Raw genomic sequence first — 17,520 nt, 5'->3', positions numbered from 1 at the left:
GTTCTGGGCTGTCATCCTGGCCTGCAGAGTGGGACCGTCCTCATAGGCGGGGCAACCGGCCAGCATCCCACGGGTGGCAGACCAGTTTGCAGCCCCTCTTCCACGAGACGGGCCAACACATGCAGAAGGGACTCCAGGAGGAGAGGAGAAACTGGGAGGCACAGGGCAAAGTGAGAAAAAACCCAGACGGGCAGGGTGGTGAGCAGAGCACTCAGGAACACTTGCGGAGGTCTCCAGAAGTGTCCTCAGCCCCGTATACATACTGACTCATTGGGCCTTTACCAGTGCCCTTTAGTGGGAACTATCGGGGCTCTACTGAGAAGGTATGCCAAAATGCTGGGCTGGATGAAGCACAAGCTGGAATCAAGATTGCCAGGAGAAATATCAATAACCTCAGATATGCAGATGACACCACCCATGTGGCAGAAAGCAAAGAACTAAAGAGCCTCTTGATGAAAGTGAGAGAGGAGAGTGAAAAAGTTGGCTTAAAGCTCAACATTCAGAAAACTAAGATCATGGCATCCAGTCCCATCACTTCATGGCAAATAGATGGGAAAACAATGGCCACAGTGACAGACTTTATTCTCTTGGACTCCAAAATCACTGCAGATGGTGACTGTAGCCATGAAATTAAAAAGGCACTTGCTCCTTGGAGGAAAAGTGATGACCAGCCTAGACAGCATATTAAAAAGCAGAGACATTACTTTGCCAATGAAGGTCCATCTAGTCAAAGCTATGGTTTTTCCAGTAGTCATGTATGGATGTGAGAGTTGGACTATAAAGAAAGTTGAGCGCCAAAGAATTGATGCTTTTGAACTGTGGTGTTGGAGAAGACTCTTGAGACTTCCTTGGACTGCAAGGAGATCCAACCAGTCTATCCTGAAGGAAATCAGTCCTGAATATTCATTGGAAGGACTGATGCTGAAGCTGAAACTCCAATACTTTGGCCACCGGATGCGAAGAGCTGACTCATTAGGAAAGACCCTGATGCTGGGAAAGATTGAAGGCAGGAGAAGGGGGTACAGAGGATGAGATGGTTGGATGGCATCACCGACTCTATGGACAGGAGTTTGAGTAAGCTCTGGGAGTTGGTGATGGACAGGGAGGCCTGGCGTGCTGCAGTCCATGGGGTTGCAAAGAGTTGGACACAACTGAGTGACTGAACTGAACTGAACTCAGAAGGTACTGCTGTTAGACTCATTTTACAGAACTGGACTCTGGGTGGCAGAGTGGTACTAACTTGACTGAGGCCACAGGCTAGAAAAAGAGGACACCAGAGTCTGGCCCTCTGATGGGACACGTCCCCCCTGCAGTTGGGGAGGCCGGCTCTGGTTGGAAGGTCCTGGCCAGTGCTGAGCACAGGGTTGAGGGGGGACAGGAAGACAGCAGGATCTGAGGATGGAGCCCGGCAGGTCAGTCCAATCCGTCTTCAGCGCCGAGAGAGGAAAATGTACAAAGTCCCGGACAGGAAGGGTGGCCCAAAGTTTGGTGACGGCTCCACCTTCTGCCTCCACACTAAGGCTCTGGGCCTGGTTCCTGCTGTACTCCTAGCACCCTGAAAATGTTAAAAGCCCCTCGAGCCCCACGGCCACATGGAGCCCTGGAGCCTGACCCACACAGGCACCTGGGAGCATCTGAGGCTTGTCTGTTGACCCAGCGCATCCTCTGGGCTTCATTCTCTGATCTGTTCCACATGGTTGGCTAGGAGGGTCTGCAGTTACAACTGCCAGATGACCCCACAGACTGTCACAGTCCCATGAGTGTAGTGGCCAACGAATGCACTGACTGCTGCCATGACAGGAGGTAGTAGAACCCCCAGCATCACACAGCCGTGCTAGGAACCCTGGTTCCTTCGGTCTGGGTTTCTGGTCATGTCAAGGTCTGTTCCCCAACTGAGTTGGCATCTCATGAAGACTTCTTGAAGGACCACAGTGAGGGGGGCAAGTTTTCCCAAGCAGGCTCGGTTCAAAGAGACACCTTGAGACAGAGAGTCTAGACGGTTTGTTTAGAACAACTCCCTTCTCATTGGCTCATCAGGAGCTCTGTGACCAAGGTCACCGACAATCAGGGTTAGGTGACAGCCTACCTGAGAGGACAGCAGTCACACTCTGAGCCTGGGATGCTGTCCAGCTGATCCCACTGTGACAAGGAGAAGGGGGTGGAGTGGCTGAGGCTGGCACCCTGGGGTGTCCCTCACGGCTGGTCCACAGCTTATCAGGATGATGTGAGAACCTGGACGTGGGGGCCTCCTGAAGCCCCTTCTGCCTCCATGGTCTACAGTGCTCTAGGCTGGTTTCAGCAAATGTATGAGGAAGGTGAATACATAAGAAGTGCTCTTTAGCAAAACCTTATTCAGACCACATTTATAGGGAGGGAGGGTGAGAAAGACGGAGGCATAACTGAATGAATCCCTAAAGTGACCACTCTGATTGAATGGGGAAAACCTTTCATCTTTGGACTGGCGGGGGAGCGGTTAGAGTCACTTCCACCTTGTGCTGTTTCTGGGATTGACTCAGTGGCTAACCACCCAGCGAATGTCCGTGGCAGGGTCACTGCGGAATATTAGCTGCCGTGTCCTGGTACGTGCAACCCCGAGTGGGGCTCAGGGGTCTTAGCAAGTGAGAGCTGGGGGCAGCTTCCTGCTCCAGGCGAAGGACCAAGGTGTAATATAGCACACTTGCAGTCTCAGTAGGGCCAGAATGACCCAGGGACCTCCAGGCTGGGTCTTCTGATAGCTTCTGCAAACTTGAAACAGTGATTTTGTGGTAAAAAAGAACGACACGAATTTTTTTATTAGGTAGGTGAGCCTCATAAGCCTTTCCGAGAGGGCACCCATGCTGTTCCAGGCGAGCAGATAAAAGTTCGCCATTTTGCCGGTAGCTGCAGCGGCGGTGGCAGAAGCATCCTCAGACAGACTCAGACTAATCTGCTTTAAGCTCCAAATATGACCTACATGAGACGCGGTGGAGTCTGATGGGGCCTGGCGAGGAATTCCCTTCCACTTGCTCTAAATCCCGAGCCTCTCCCCTCTGGCCTGTCATGAAGGAGGAAGCGCTCCTGGCCAGACCTTGGAGAAATCAGATGTGTCCATTCAGGGCTAACAGGAGAGACAGAGATCCGTGCTCCCTCTGCTGGCTCCAGACGGCAGCATTAAAGCAGAAAGGCTTCTTCTCCAAACTCTGGTCCATTCACGTTTCTGGACAAGGACCCCTCGTTTAACCTGGTTGGAGGTGTTCTTTCAGAAAAAAACCCACCTTTGTCAACTTCTGAACAAAGCACTTGGAAATGCTTCCCGTCAGATATCAAAGTACACATACCAACAGTCCTCCACTCTCAGATGGCTAGCTGTGACTGCAACCATGATTTTGGGATTCATTTATCAACAGACACAAGTGGATTCCTCCAAGATTTTAAGGTCCAGACATGACCTTTAAAGCAGTTCTGGAAAAAAAAAACAATCTGAAGTCCAAGCTAAAGTTTTTTTTTTTTTCTTTCTCTCTCCCTTAGGTAATAAGAACAGCTTCCAAAAAGTAAAGATTTGTACTATTTATAGCCTTTCTGATAATGTCAAGCATTAGACTTGATTTTCCAAATCATTAGCATGCAGAAGAATGACCTCATGGCGAACAGATGCACTTGGCTGTGAGCTGCAGTGATTACATCAGTCCCTCCCCTTCCAATTAACCCTTTAAAGGCCTCTCTGCTACACACACCCCCTTTCCTGGAGACAGTCTTGAACACACAAAATTAGTCCCTCACCCCAGTGTGTGCATGCACACACACGCACATGTGAAATGCGCATATAAATACATGCATAAAACATATATATGAACATGTGCGTGTGTGTTCACTGCAGCCAGTATTTAATCCCTGGCCACCCTATAGAACTTGCTGGTCAGTAAAGAAGGAATCTAAAGGGAAGTAGACTACAGAGCTCAGTGGAAGGCCAGCTCAGATACCTTTCACGCTCTGGACATTAGCAACGTGAGTAATGTGTGGAATAGATATGGGAGGGGGTGGCTTAAAATAACATTTTTTTTCTGACTCAGAAAGTAGTTGTTTTAAACCTCTTTTAATAAACTGAGGACTCACTTATGAGCCTAATAACAGAAGACTATGTCTTTACCTGTGGTCCTGGAAAGTGAGTCCAAATGCCCCCCTGTGCTGCCCTGGGTGACAAGTGCTGGGACAGGGAGCCTGGGAGCCTCAGGGGGGAGTGTTTCCCAGGGCGGCCTCCTTAGGCATAGGCCCCCACCACTGGGCACATCTCTTACTTACACCTAGGACTTAGGACTTAAAGGCTGACCTTGGAGGCCTTCCCTCTAGAGATGGGGCTGCCTGCTGCATAATGCATTGTGGGGCTAATGTGGGGTTCAGGCCACTGTCCCTGTGCTTGACCATAAGGCCCTGTGGCAAGAACACAAAGGAGATTGGAGCCCCAGGTTCCTTGGACTGCGAGCAAGCCTGTGGGCGGGGGCCTGAGGCCCTGCTCTGACGACACCGCTGCAGAGATGGTCTGAGCGAATCCTAAGAGCGCTGTGGGAGCTTAAGCCGCTCAGGGTCAATTTTTCCAGCTGGCTTGTCGCTGCGAAGAGCAGCCCTCACCTCGATTTCTCAGTTTAAGCTGCCTGGCTCGTCTGGGTTTGACTGTACTTGTCCTAGGATAAAACAAACAAACAAAAAAACACTGTGGATAGATGAAAAATGTTTTCATCCGTCAAAGTGGTTAACAGACGGGAACAGGGATTCCTCAGAAGCAAAACTGGTCTGTGAACGAGAGGAGGATGTGGTTCTGACAGAGGGCCTGTGTATGGGATGGAACTGTACCCCCAGATTCCCGGGCAAACCAAGTTGATTTCGAGCTTCTTCCTGATGATTGTCGTGGGCAGATATGCAAAACATTGAAAGAGAACATTATGCCTGGACTTAAAATCGCATCCATGGATTGGTGTGATGAGTGTAGAAAAATGTTCTCAGTCCACATGAAACACCCTGAAGCCTACGGGTTATGGCACGTGATGCTGATGTTAATAAACTGAAAAGAGGAAGGACCTGCATTTGGCTTGGTATCTCATCTTTGGTTTCTCCATCTTTTTGTGCACGTTCCAATACCAGGTCTTATCGAGCAGTCAGAGCCTTTATCAATTCAGTGACTTTGGCCAATGTGACACTCTTAAAGCAGCCAGTCTCCAAATGGTGGGTCTTAAAAAATCTACATCACTCATGGCAGCTCACTTAAGAAGTTACCTACACATGAACTGGTGTAAATAATTAGGAACTTTTGGGAAAGATCAAATTAATTTACATAGAGGCTAAAATATACATAGAAAATAAAGTTTATCAATACTTATTTCAGTATCATCTTAAGAGCCTTTAGAACATAACAGTTAAGAAATGGAAAAAAAAAGAAAGAAATGGAAGCATCTAGCTCTGATTTAATTCCTTTTAATTTTAGAAAACAAAAAGCTTTCTCAAGATTAACAAACAAAAAAAAAACCCTGCACTAAAAAATTCAATCCCAGGACTTTATGAGGGTGGGAAAAAGCTGAATGAGATCTTTACAAAACTAGCTTTGCCATAAATCTTTCGTGTTCTCTCACCTAAAAATTAGAGGTGATTTTCAATCTCTAGCCAGACTGGGTTTGAAATCTTCATTTCCCTTGAAACTGATTTTTTTTTTGCGGGGATTGGGGGGAGGGTGGTGGGGTAGGGCTGGGGGCGCGGGGGCTTTAGATTGAATGTTGGCAGAGTGTATAAAAGAATTCAATTCACAGCTGTTCTACTTTTTTAATGTAAGAAACATTAATCAAAGCTTTAAGTTATAAGCTTTTCTCATGTTGCTTAGTATTCCAGTTCAACAAAGATCAATAGAGGCCATCCCTGTATTTCTGGACGCCTCGCAGGGAAGCAGAGGCGCGATTATGTAAATTTCGCAGCTCCCCGCACCTCGGCGGCCTGCTTATCTCCCAGGCCTTCTGCCTGCTGCTCCTGGCTCCCAGTGCGGGGCCAGCCTCTCCCTCTTATCTCCTGACAAAGCTCGGGGAGGCCAGGCCGGCAGCCAGCGATGTTCAACAGTGATGCATGGCTGGTTTTATTTGTAAGTGATTTATTTCACCGAATTTAATTTTTTTCACTTTGTGTGTAAGATATTTGTTAACAAGTCAGGATGGGAGAAGCCAGGCGGTGATCAGAGGCAACTGACACAGGGTAGAAATCTATTAGGCCCCCCTAACAGTTGTGCCCACCCCAGCGGAGGAAGAGGAAGCCTCTCATGGAGGATTTCAACATGCATAGACTCAATATCCCACTTGCTTTCTGAAAGGCAATTAATCTGTAATTACATACAGAAATTTACCAAATCATTCTATTCTTTGGGGGAGAAAACCCCCACAGTAACCGTATCATCATGGTAAGTGCCAGCACACTTTTTTTTTTTCTAAATTGGAAATATAAAAAGAATAAAACCTAAAAACAATGTTTTTGAGATTTCCCACTGGCCTCATAAGTGGAAGTGCTTAGGAGCCAGTGTCTGAGCAGATCCACACCAGGTGCTGCTCTCGGCGGCTGGTCCCCAGGACGCGGGCCACTCCAGAGAGAAAGCCAGCCCGCCACACTGCTGTCACCATGGGCCAGGGGACACGGTCCTCCCGTTGCTCCCGCATTAATCCCTGACCCAAGCATCCCGGCGGCATAATCCCCATTTAGCATTAGCAGCAACGGCTTCGACTGGGAGGAACTCTTTCTTGATAAGTAGGCCCTGATGCGGGTACCACTCTTAAAACAACGTATTCCCAGCTCAGCAAGAAACTCACCCTTCCGAATGAACCAGAGCATAGGGCTGAGAACAAGTTCATTAACCTCGCTGGAGGCGGAGGTTAACGGGATGGTGGGAGGAAAGGACCAGGCGAACAGCTCGGATACAAAACAAATTAAAATAAATGTCATCACTCCTTTTGTTATTCATTAGTGCATTCAGGGGGGAGAATGCGCTTCTTAAATTTGCGGGCATTTATCTGTGAAAAACAGGTGTACATCTGCGGCTCGAGAATTTGAAGGGTCTTGGGCAGAGCTGAGGGGGAAAACGTGGCCACTCACCAGTTCCGCTGACCGAGTAGCTGGGAGATGGACAGAAGACCTGGGCTGTGAAATCCTCAAATGTCATGACTTCACGGTGGTTCTGAATTATTGCTTCCAGATAGAGAGCTCTCTCCTCGTAGCTGCAGGCGTCAGTTAAGGAAACAAGTGTCCATGCAGGACAAAATGCAGAGCAGTGACAGAGCAGCGAGTTTGTTTTAAACACAATCACACACCTTTTACACTCGGATGGGGAATGGGTACCTTGCAAGTGCATAAGCATCCTATCGGAGAATTAAAATAGGAGTCATAATTCATGAGAACATTCCAGTTTCAGAGGCCTGCGTTTCTTAGACTTCAACTGCACCCAAACCAGTATCGCTGAAAAAATATGTAAACTGATAGTCACAGAATCAGAGCAAAAGGCCATCAACTTGATAGGAACAAACAAAAAGAGAGATGTGGATGATGGCCACATCCCTTCCCATCCATGACTGTGGGACAACACTGGATCGCCCTTTCTAAGCTCCCTGGATGAGATGTTTTTCTTAGCCTACTGATAACGTGAATTGATACTCCAATACTCCAAGTGAGAACCGGTGATACACACTTGAAAATTTCAGTAAGACCATTGGGAAGAGGGAAGGCTAGAAAGGTCTGCTCTGAAGGGCTCCAGAGTCTCAGGCTAAAATAGGCCATGAGCATTAGAAAGTTATTAGTTATTAGTTCTAAATAACTAAATAATACTAGTTATTAGAAAGAACTAATAACTGGGAGACAGGGAGCACACAACACAATATTAAAAAAAAAAAGACTATTGGCTTTTAATTAAAACTGGAGCCCTGGAACACACGCATTCAAATGCGTAATCAAAAGCCAGTCACCAATAAAACTTACAAGCGTAACACGTTGAAGCAACTTTCCAGCTGTCTCAATAGGACCCCCGCGTGCGGCAGCCTTTCATGGGGCAGAAAGCAAATCTTCCCTTTTGTGTGTGGCTTCTGTTTCCTCGGAAGGTGAATCACGCCATCCAATAACAGGATAACGTCGACAATTCGGCAGCGGATGGAGGCGACGCACGGAGGACTCTATGAGTTAGCACTCGGGGGACTCGGCATGCTTGCTCTTCCCCCTGCTTCCCCGTGATCAACGCAGAAGTTAAGGGACGTGGTTCAGTCATTTTGAAAACCGTGCTAATTCTGCAGGAACATGGGGAATGTGGGTTACCACCCATTTATTATCTGCAGCTCCAGAAAGGCCAGAGTAATTCTAGCATTTCTCACTGAATTTTAAAACTATCTTTTCAAAATGGGCTCTTTTAATAATGCAAGTTGGGGGAAAATTATACCCTTCCAAATAGCTGTTCAATAGGCATATGTTTTGAAAGAGGAAGAGTTTTTTTCTACTCTCTTCTGGCAAAGGATGCTCACGAGTTTTCCTGCAAGGGGTCCTGCTACTCCTTTAATTACATTCAGGGAAAGGTTTTCAGCCCACGAGGAGCCCAGAGGCTTTTTGGGGCTGGCTGTGCAACACAGAACCATGGACTCTCAGTGCCTAGCTGCACTGAAGTTTAAATAAATAAAAAATGAATAAATAAGAAAAAGGGTTCTTGCGTCCCACGTGCCGTGTTTCAAGCACACACAGCCTGGACTGTGCAGATGCAGGGGACAGGACCATCACCAGGGAAATCTCTCCTGGGCTGGCCCATTCCAGAATCGCCTTTCAGGCTGGCTCTGGGCAACTTTTCAAAAGGAACAGGAGTTTCAAGACAATGACGGATGACAGTTTGCAGGGACGGTCGTCGCAGCAGCCTGAGGCCTGGGCCGCGTGAGTCTGCACTCCGGCTGAACTCCGGGTGACTCGCCTTCCTGGACAGGCTGCCAAGCGTTGCGGTGCGGGCCCTGTGGCCTGGGGGACCCACTAATGCTGTTCACGTCTCATTATGAACATGCGTCTTCCGCACAGCGCTCGGCTGTTACCGAGCGCGGCCCTCTGAGCCGCTGGGCCGCGAACAGCAGGATGCTGGGCCTGGGCGGCCGGCTGGCGGACAGGCACTGTGACACTGAGCTGGCACGTGCGGGCCCAGCAGGGGCCGAGCGAGGCGTGACAAATGACTCAAAGGGCTGAGCTCCACTTGCGGCTGACGACCACCTGAGCCTGGGCCCCGTCGGCGCCCCTTCCCTGCTTGCGGCCTCTGCAAGCCCATCCTGCTGGGTCCTGAGGCCCGGGCTGCGTCCGGACCCCCTGCACACGGGGCTTGGATGTGAGGACACGCCGTGCTAGAGACACGGTGGAGGCCACATGCCTAGAGGGGCGGCCCGGATGCTGAGCGAGCTTACCGGTCACTGCAGAGGGCTGCCGCATATGCCACCCGCTATGGTTACCCGCCGGGTGGCCGGCAGCCTTGTCCTGAGTGAGTGATGCTCTCCCGCTGTCATGAGCTTGTCTCTGTCAAGGCTGAGTGATCTGGGCTCCTAAGAGCACCTCCATCCAACACTGGACTCCCAGAGCAAAATAATCCAGCTTTGAGGTTCTTGGGTACAGTAAACACAATGGAGTAAATGTAAATATAATATAAATAGAACACAGTCACTCAGTCATATCCGACTCTTTGTGACTCCACGGACTGTGACCCACTAGGCTCTTCTGTCCATAGGATTCTCCAGGCAAGAATACCAGAGTGGGTAACCACTCCCTTCTCCAGGGGATCTTCCTGACCCAGGGATGGAACCTGGGTCTCCTGTACTGCAGGCAGATTCTTCACATCTGAGCCACTAGGGATGCCAAAGGCCTCAACAGAGGCACTCTAGTAGATGGGGTGCAAAGGTGCATCCAGCACGGGGCCCTGGAGCAGGAAGGTTTGCTTCCTAGAAGGTTCTCTGCTATCACGAGAGTAGACACTCCCCACGCCAGGCTGGGCTACACTGCGCTGAACTGGGTGCCGTCATTCAGACAAACACCTACCAGGGATGTGGTGAGACCAGAAGATCGTCAAGTATATTTTCACTTCAGGCCCAAGCCAGGACATGTACACACCATGACAAAGAGAAGACAGACACCACCCCAACCCTGGCACCGTTTAGAAACAGCGGAATACCAGACCACCTGACTTGCCTCCTGAGAAACCTGTATGCAGGTCAGGAAGCAACAGTTAAAACTGGACATGGAACAACAGACTGGTTCCAAATAGGAAAAGGAGTACATCAAGGCTGTATATTGTCACCCTGCTTATTTAACTTCTATGCAGAGTACATCATGAGAAACGCTGGGCTGGAAGAAGCACAGGCTGGAATCAAGATTGCTGGGAGAAATATCAATAACCTCAGATATGCAGATGACACCACCCTTATGGCAAAAAGTGAAGAAGAACTAAAGAGCCTTTCCATGAAAGTGAAAGAGGAGAGTGAAAAAGTTGGCTTAAAACTCAACATTAAGAAAACAAAGATCATGGCATCTGGTCCCATCACTTCATGGCAAAGAGATGGAGAAACAGTGGAAATAGGGGCTCCAGAATCACTGCAGATGGTGAGTGGAGCCATGAAATTAAAAGATGTTTACTCCTTGGAAGGAAAGTTATGACCAACCTAGACAGCATATTAAAAAGCAGAGACATTACCTTGCCAACAAAGGTCCATCTAGTCAAAGCTATGGTTTTTCCAGTGGTCAGGTATGGATGTGAGAGTTGGACTGTGAAGAAGGCTGAGTGCCAAAGAATTGATGCTTTTGAATTGTGGTGTGGAGAAGACTTGAGAGTCCCTTGGACTGCAACCAGTCCATCCTAAAGGAGATGGGTCCTGGGTGTTCATTGGAAGGACTGATGTTGAAGCTAAAACTCCAAAACTTTGGCTACCTGATGCCAAGAGCTGACTCACTGGAAAAGACTCTGATGCTGGGAGGGATTGGGGGCAGGAGGAGAAGGGGACGACAGAGGATGAGATGGTTGGATGGCACCACCAACTCAATGGACTGAGTTTGGGTGAACTCCAGGAGTTGGTGATGGACAGGGAGGCCTGGTATGCTGCGGTTCATGGGGTCACAAAGAGTCGGACACGACTGAGCGACTGAACTGAACTGAACTGAAGGAGCTCACATGTGTCAAGAATCTTCTTTTTTAATTTTTTAAGTAGCTTTAGAAAATGTAGCTGTGGAATCTTTGCTGAATTTGTTAAGAAGTACTAGCCAGGGCCACTAACTAAGAGCAGTGTCTTGAGACATTTTCATACCTAACATCCTTAGGACTTCAATGCTGGCTGCTTTCTATTCAAAAAGGCACTTATAATTTAGACATCAAAGAGTGTAAGCCATGTTAAGATATGAACTGAAGGCTGAAGTAATTCCAGGCAGTGGGTGATCAGTAACCTTTGACCAGAGGAAGCAGGTGGCTACGGAGACACCTGGTCACACAGCCAATACCTGTTTCAATGCCAGCTGTTGCCCTCTGGCTCTCAATAAGTCCACTGACGTGACATTGACATTCTGGCCTGAATTACTATCTCATTAAATACCACACATGGCAAAGCAGTTTTTAAAGAAAAAATTTCCCCTTGAGTACCCAATTCAAAGAACATTCAATTACTAACTAGCAACTCATCTTGGTTTCTGCCTAGTTTTGAGTCATTTAGTTGACCTACTACTCTGTCTACTCAGTATTCCTTCACCTGCATAAAGAAGTAATCAGAGTAAACTTGGGTGTTTACTGGTTACATATGTCTTCACTGGTTACATTTTCTCAAAAAACTCCAAGAGGGACTTCCCTGGCAGTCCAGCGGTTAACACTTCAACTTAGAATGCAGGGAGACATGGGTCCGATCCCTGGTCTGGGAGCTAGGGTCCCGCATGCCTAGGGGCCAAAAAACTAAAACACAGAACAGAAGCAGTACTGTAACAAATTTAATCGAGACTTTAAAAATGGTTCATAACAACAACAATAACAAACAAAACCTCGAAGAGAACTTTCTGAAACCCTCAAGATAAACTCTGCTGGGTTGCAAGAGCTTCAGAATTCAAACCCGAACCCCCAGGTTTACTCTGATTACTATTTGATGTTTAGCAGTGACAGAAGCAGCATGACGATCAGAAAGGAGCTTGCTCTTCTCAGGAAGACTGGCCTGCATTTGAATTCCAGCCACCCCTCTTCCCCTCGGTCTGGGCCCCAACCTAGGCTGCCTTCTGTGCCCGGTGGGGATGGTGATGTCAGCTCTTGGGGCTGTGGGAAGATCAGACAGAATCCTAGGAGGAAGCACTGACCAGGGTTCCAGCGCACAAGAGAAGCACCACGAATGTGGATTCCCTGTCCCTCCTCATCCCCAATGTGGGCGTAAGGCCTTGTCTTCCAGAAAGAACCTAGTGGATAATCTAAGGTGGTGGGGTGCTCTGCATCCAGCTTTAGGCAACAGTCTCCTCTATGCTGCACCCGCCTGAGCTAGGACGAGTCCTGTGGTTTCCATGTTACTAATAGGGAAACAGATGCTCAGAGTTCAGGGGAGTTTTCTTGGGTCACAGTTACTCAGGGGTGCAATTGGAACTAGAACCCTGGTCTTCTAACTTTACTACTTTCAGCTAATATCATAAATTCTGAAACACATGGGGTTAAGTTCATGATCTTGTGCAAGGTTGGGATTTATTTATTCTCTAAATGAGACTTAAACATATATGGGTATAAAAAGTCAACCTACAATGGAAATTTGAATACACAGGTTTAAGCTGCAGACTTTGATGACTTTATGATGGTGGTGGTTTAGTTGCTAAGTTGTGCTGAACTCTTGTGCCTCATGGACTGTAGCCCACCAGTCTTCTCTGTCCATGGGATTTCCCAGGCAAGAATACTGGAGTGGGTTGCCATTTCCTTCTCCAGGGGATATTCCTAGCCCAGAGAATCGAATCCGGGTCTCCTTCCTTGCAGGAGGATTCTTTACCACTGAGTCACCAGGGAAGCCCTGATGACTTTATAAATTCCTTAAATATAACAATGACTTCATTCTTTTTGCTTATTCAGGCTCTTTTTGCTTATTCAGGTCACAGGGACCCAGCGGGAAGAGGGGCTATCTTTGGGCCTGTGGTGGTGGGAGGAGCCCAAGGTCTCTCCAGCCCCTGGGAGAACCACTGCTGGGGGTTCTGAAACAGAAAACAGCCAGGTCTACACTGGGGGTTCTGAAACAGAAAACAGCCAGGTCTACACTGTACTCCTAAGATCATGGTTGGGGGGCAGGAGGGGCCTGTGTGGAAGGGCCCCAAGGAAGGGAAACTGGTCAGAAAGTGGGAGGAGATGCGGGCCTCCAGAGAGCAGAGGTGGAGGGCAGGAAAGTGGACTGCGGATGGCAGGATGCCTGGGGGACATGGGGGCACACGCTCTGGTCAGGCCCCAGGGTCATGCCTTAGGTGGCCTGGAGGGCATTGCAGAAGCTGATGCAGAGGATAGAGAAGCGAAGGGAGCCTGAGGGGCCTGCGTGGGCTCAGGGGAGCAGCGCTGGGGAGGAGGCGGCTGTTGTCACTCAGCAGAGCTCTGGGGGGAGATGAAGAACAGCTCTGAGTTTCCAGCTGAGACATGGTCCTGGAGGAGACCTGGAAGGGATGCACACTGGGAACAACCCCCTCTCCACTTTAGGGGGAGAGCAGAAGCCAGAGGGCAGGACAAGCCCTGGACCATGTGTTTCTAGAGGGCGGGGCCTCCGTTCATGTCTCAGGTCCGCTTCCTTAACCTCTTCTCTGGTTGGTACCTGCCGCTGGGGCCAGAGGGATGCTCCATAGGTGGGCTGGGCTGGCATTTGATAATCCGTAATAAATGGATGTAATTCCATAATAAATCAAGACAGGAGCAGATGCTCGTAACAGCCTAAAGCCATGCATCACTTTTACAAAGATTTTGTTTGTCTTTCAAATATAATGCAAATTTAAATTCTAGGACTGTTTAAGACTCCAAATAAATGAATCATTCAAAGTAAATGTCACCGCCTGGAAACGGATAAAGAGGACAACTTCACTGAACAATGTAACCAAAGAGATAGATGTTTGGGAAAAGGAAATTAAACACTATATAAGATATTAGATTAGTTTTCAGACTGTAATGGTACACTCCTGGAGAGGAGGAACCAGTGCACCACTGCTAAGAAAGGAGAAAAGACCCATGTAACCAAGTTTGAGAATAATTCACAGGAAATGACCAGAGTAAATAGAAATGGGGGAAAAACAGATTTCTTTTTCAGGCTATTAAATTATAGACTTTAGGAGAAGGTCTGTTCTCATCAGTAGAAAGGTCTCACTCTCAGGGTCCGAGGCGCTCCGAGGGTTTGAGGATTGATCTACAGTTTGATTGGAAATGTTCACGTCGGCTCTTCACAGGGATTGATGTGTAAGGAGCACACCCTCAATCATGGGCTTTCCATTTCCATCCTCCCCAGCTCCCTCGTCTCACCTTCTGTAAATCACCAGGCAAGAAAGGGCCCCGTAACACTGTCCCTCCGAGCCTCACATCAGTAAAAACCTAAGTGATGAGAAAATCATATCTAGAGGCTACAACATCCAGTGAGTGAGCTGAGACCCCACTGGCTACTTTGCTGATGCAACAATCCAAGAAGTGATGGATCAATGTGGACCACAGTCTGCCAGTAACTCGGTTTCTGGGAGGAAGGGAGTCAAGGTCACCAGCACTGTCTCTCTTTCAGATTTTCATTCATTCCAGAGAGCTGACAAGTATGCTCTCAATGTCAGTTATAGAAACGACCACTGCCGACAATTTGTTGGCGTTTAACATCGATGAAGTTACAACTGAACGAAACACAGAAATGTGGAACTGTCTCTAAAGGTCTTGAATTCTCTTTGTGGCAAGGAATAAAAAAGGGTCGACCATTAAATAGCAGTGCACCTGGATTTTAAACGCTGACTGTAAGAGGCAAATTATTATTAAATAACATACGTGACAGGTTTTAGTGCAACGTGATTTGAACTGAACCCTCCAATACTTAGTCCCCAACCACTCTCGCTTTGGAGAAGAAAGCAATTCATGTGACTTATGGATTGGTTTTTTATCCAGGTTGCTTCTAAAAATAAAATAGATTTGTGATGATACATGATAGATAAAAGAACAAAATCAAAAAGGACAAAAAAGTCTTCTTTGGCAGAAGTTCTGATTATAAGTTTCCTGAAATATTCTCAACTGTTGCTCCTCACCAACCCATTGGGCCCAGATGAAGTCAGGATGGGCTTAGAAAGAATTAAATTTTCCAGTCCTAGCGCTTCCTTGTGGTCCAGTGGTTAAGAATATGGCTGCCAATGTAAGGGACACGGGTTCGATCCCTGGTCGGGGAATATCCCACATTCCATGGAACAACTAAGCTCGTGGGCCACAGCTACTGAGCCTGTGCTCTGGAGCCCAGGAGCAGCAACTACTGAAGCCCGAGTGCCTGTACAACAAGACACGCTCCACAGTAACAGAAGCCAATGAAGTGAGAAGCCAGCACACTGCAACTAGAGAGCAGCCCTTGCTTGCCACAACCAGAGGAAGCCTGCAATGGAAAGAGCAATGAAGAGCCAGAGCAGTCACAAATAAATTAATATATTTTTTTTAATTAAAAGGATTTGTCCTAAGTATTTGCACCAAACTCTGTACAGATTTTCTTGACTTTTCCCCTCCATTTCTGAAAACAATTTGGGGGGAAATACTCCTTTTTATGATGTTTAAAAACTTTGAGCTGTATTTCAAAATGATAAATAAAGACTGTATCTGCAAACAAAAAATAGTATTTCTATAATTTTTATAAAATAATTATAGCTTAATGGCATCTGAGTTTTCCAGAAAGATACTCATCTTAACACCAAATTATCAAATGACAAGAAGAAACTCCAAGAAAAGTTAGGGGTTTACCAGATGCAAGTGACCTGGAGACTAGGACAGCTGCCCCTATGAGGGGGACTAAATGGCCCCCAGGGCCCATCCAGACCCGGTTCTAGGGGTAAGAGGGTGTCATTCAGAGCACACCTGATGACCACGGCTGCTGACCTGCGCTTGAAACTTGAGACAGCCACAGACTAATCAGTCAGTGAAAAAAATGCCGCCCCAGTGATCGAAACCTAACTGGAAATTTGGGGGAATTCTGCTAACACAAAGCTCCTCCATGAGTGATCAGAGGCAGCAAAACTGTGTTTGCCTCACAATGTTTAAGCGACTGAGTTCCAGCAATTAGAGACAGTGCATGATGCCAACGGCTCACAGAGGCCACACTGAGTGGGCATGAGGGTTGAGCTGTCCTGCGATGGGTCCAGGCAGGCTGGGTACAGACAGCCCTCTGAAGACCTGATTCATCTGTGGGTACAGCTGGGCCTGTCAGTAGATCTGGGTCCTGTGCTAACCAGAGAGGCCAGAGAAGCCCAGAGAACTCCAGCATCTTTTGCGCTGTGACCAGGAAAGGGATTTTGAACAACTGGTGGGCAAAAAGCATCTCCTTTACTCTTTTTACACCTGTCTCAGAATTAGGATCTGGAGAAGGCAATGGCACCCCACTCCAGTTACTCTTGCCTCGAAAATCCCATGGATGGAGGAGGCTGGTAGGCTGCAGTCCGTGGGATCGCTAAGAGTAGGACACGACTGAGCGACTTCACTTTCACTTTTCACTTTCCTGCATTGGAGAAGGAAATGGCAACCCACTCCAGTGTTCTTGCCTGGAGAATCCCAGGGACAGGGGAGCCTGGTGGGCTGCTGTCTATGGGGTCGCACAGAGTCGGACACGACTGAAGCGACTTGGCAGCAGTAGCAGCAGAATTAGGATCAGCGTCAGGTTAAAAACAAAGTGATGATCAAGAAGCATATGGAGTCAATGTAGTGGGAAATGGATATGTTTTGCTTTCAAGGTTGATCACAGAATTCCCAGGGCCTGCTAGAATGACTCTGGTTTCACAGGGACTCGACATGCGGTTCTATGCCCTCTGCTCATCTTAGTTCTAGGCTGTGCAGATAAACAAAAAATACCTACACACAGTTCTGTTACAAGCAATTTGTCTGGAAGTGGACCGCGTCCTCCAACAAAAGGAGGAAAAGGCATTTCCCCACAAGGAAAGCGTGAGTTCCCCCAAAACAGGCTCTGTGTAGACAGTGAGACCGCGGAAACGATCGAGTGCTTTGTGGAATCGGGCACTGTGCGAGGCCTTTCAGAAGCTGTATCTATCTCACTCACCCTCACGACTCTACGTATGGTCTGTACTGTTTCTCTCTTTACACACAGGAGCAACCTGGCAGAGGGAGGCGAGTGTCTGGCTCCAGACCCTGAGATGGTAAATGCCAGGACCTCAACCCTAATCCCAGCGTCTGGATCCCAACCCTAGCATACTGACTTAGGGCCCCAGCTCCAGCCATGGCCCTGCCTCTTCACATCAGAATTCTCCCCTGAAGGGAAAGGACTGGAGTAACCACAGCTAACAGAAGGCCTGGTTCGATCTATTCAGTGATGTTTTTAT

At 48.0% G+C, this 17,520-nt stretch overlaps 1 protein-coding gene across 19 annotated transcripts in view; it reads right to left on the bottom strand.

Moving 5' to 3' along the window:
* RALGAPA2 (Ral GTPase activating protein catalytic subunit alpha 2) overlaps positions 1 to 17,520 on the bottom strand; it is a 280,383-nt gene that overhangs the window by 14,528 nt on the left and 248,335 nt on the right. For 7 of the 19 annotated variants that reach the window (XM_086333702.1, XM_086333703.1, XM_086333708.1 and 4 more), the window contains one exon: positions 7,096 to 7,217. In XM_086333702.1, coding sequence (XP_086189828.1) covers positions 7,096 to 7,217 — 122 coding nt within the window. Of the gene's footprint in view, positions 1 to 2,334; positions 3,442 to 4,053; positions 4,659 to 7,095; positions 7,218 to 17,520 lie in introns of those variants that run through there. The other 12 variants (XM_086333705.1, XM_086333692.1, XM_086333696.1 and 9 more) reach the window with 5 other exon arrangements.

Source organism: Bos grunniens, chromosome 13 (genome assembly GCF_055505025.1).
Source record: "Bos grunniens cultivar Pamir isolate PY7600 chromosome 13, Bosgru_T2T1.0, whole genome shotgun sequence".
In the NCBI taxonomy this organism is placed as follows: Eukaryota; Metazoa; Chordata; class Mammalia; order Artiodactyla; family Bovidae; genus Bos; species Bos grunniens.
Note: the sequence above shows the minus strand (reverse complement) of the source record. Positions and strands in the feature narration are given on the sequence as shown.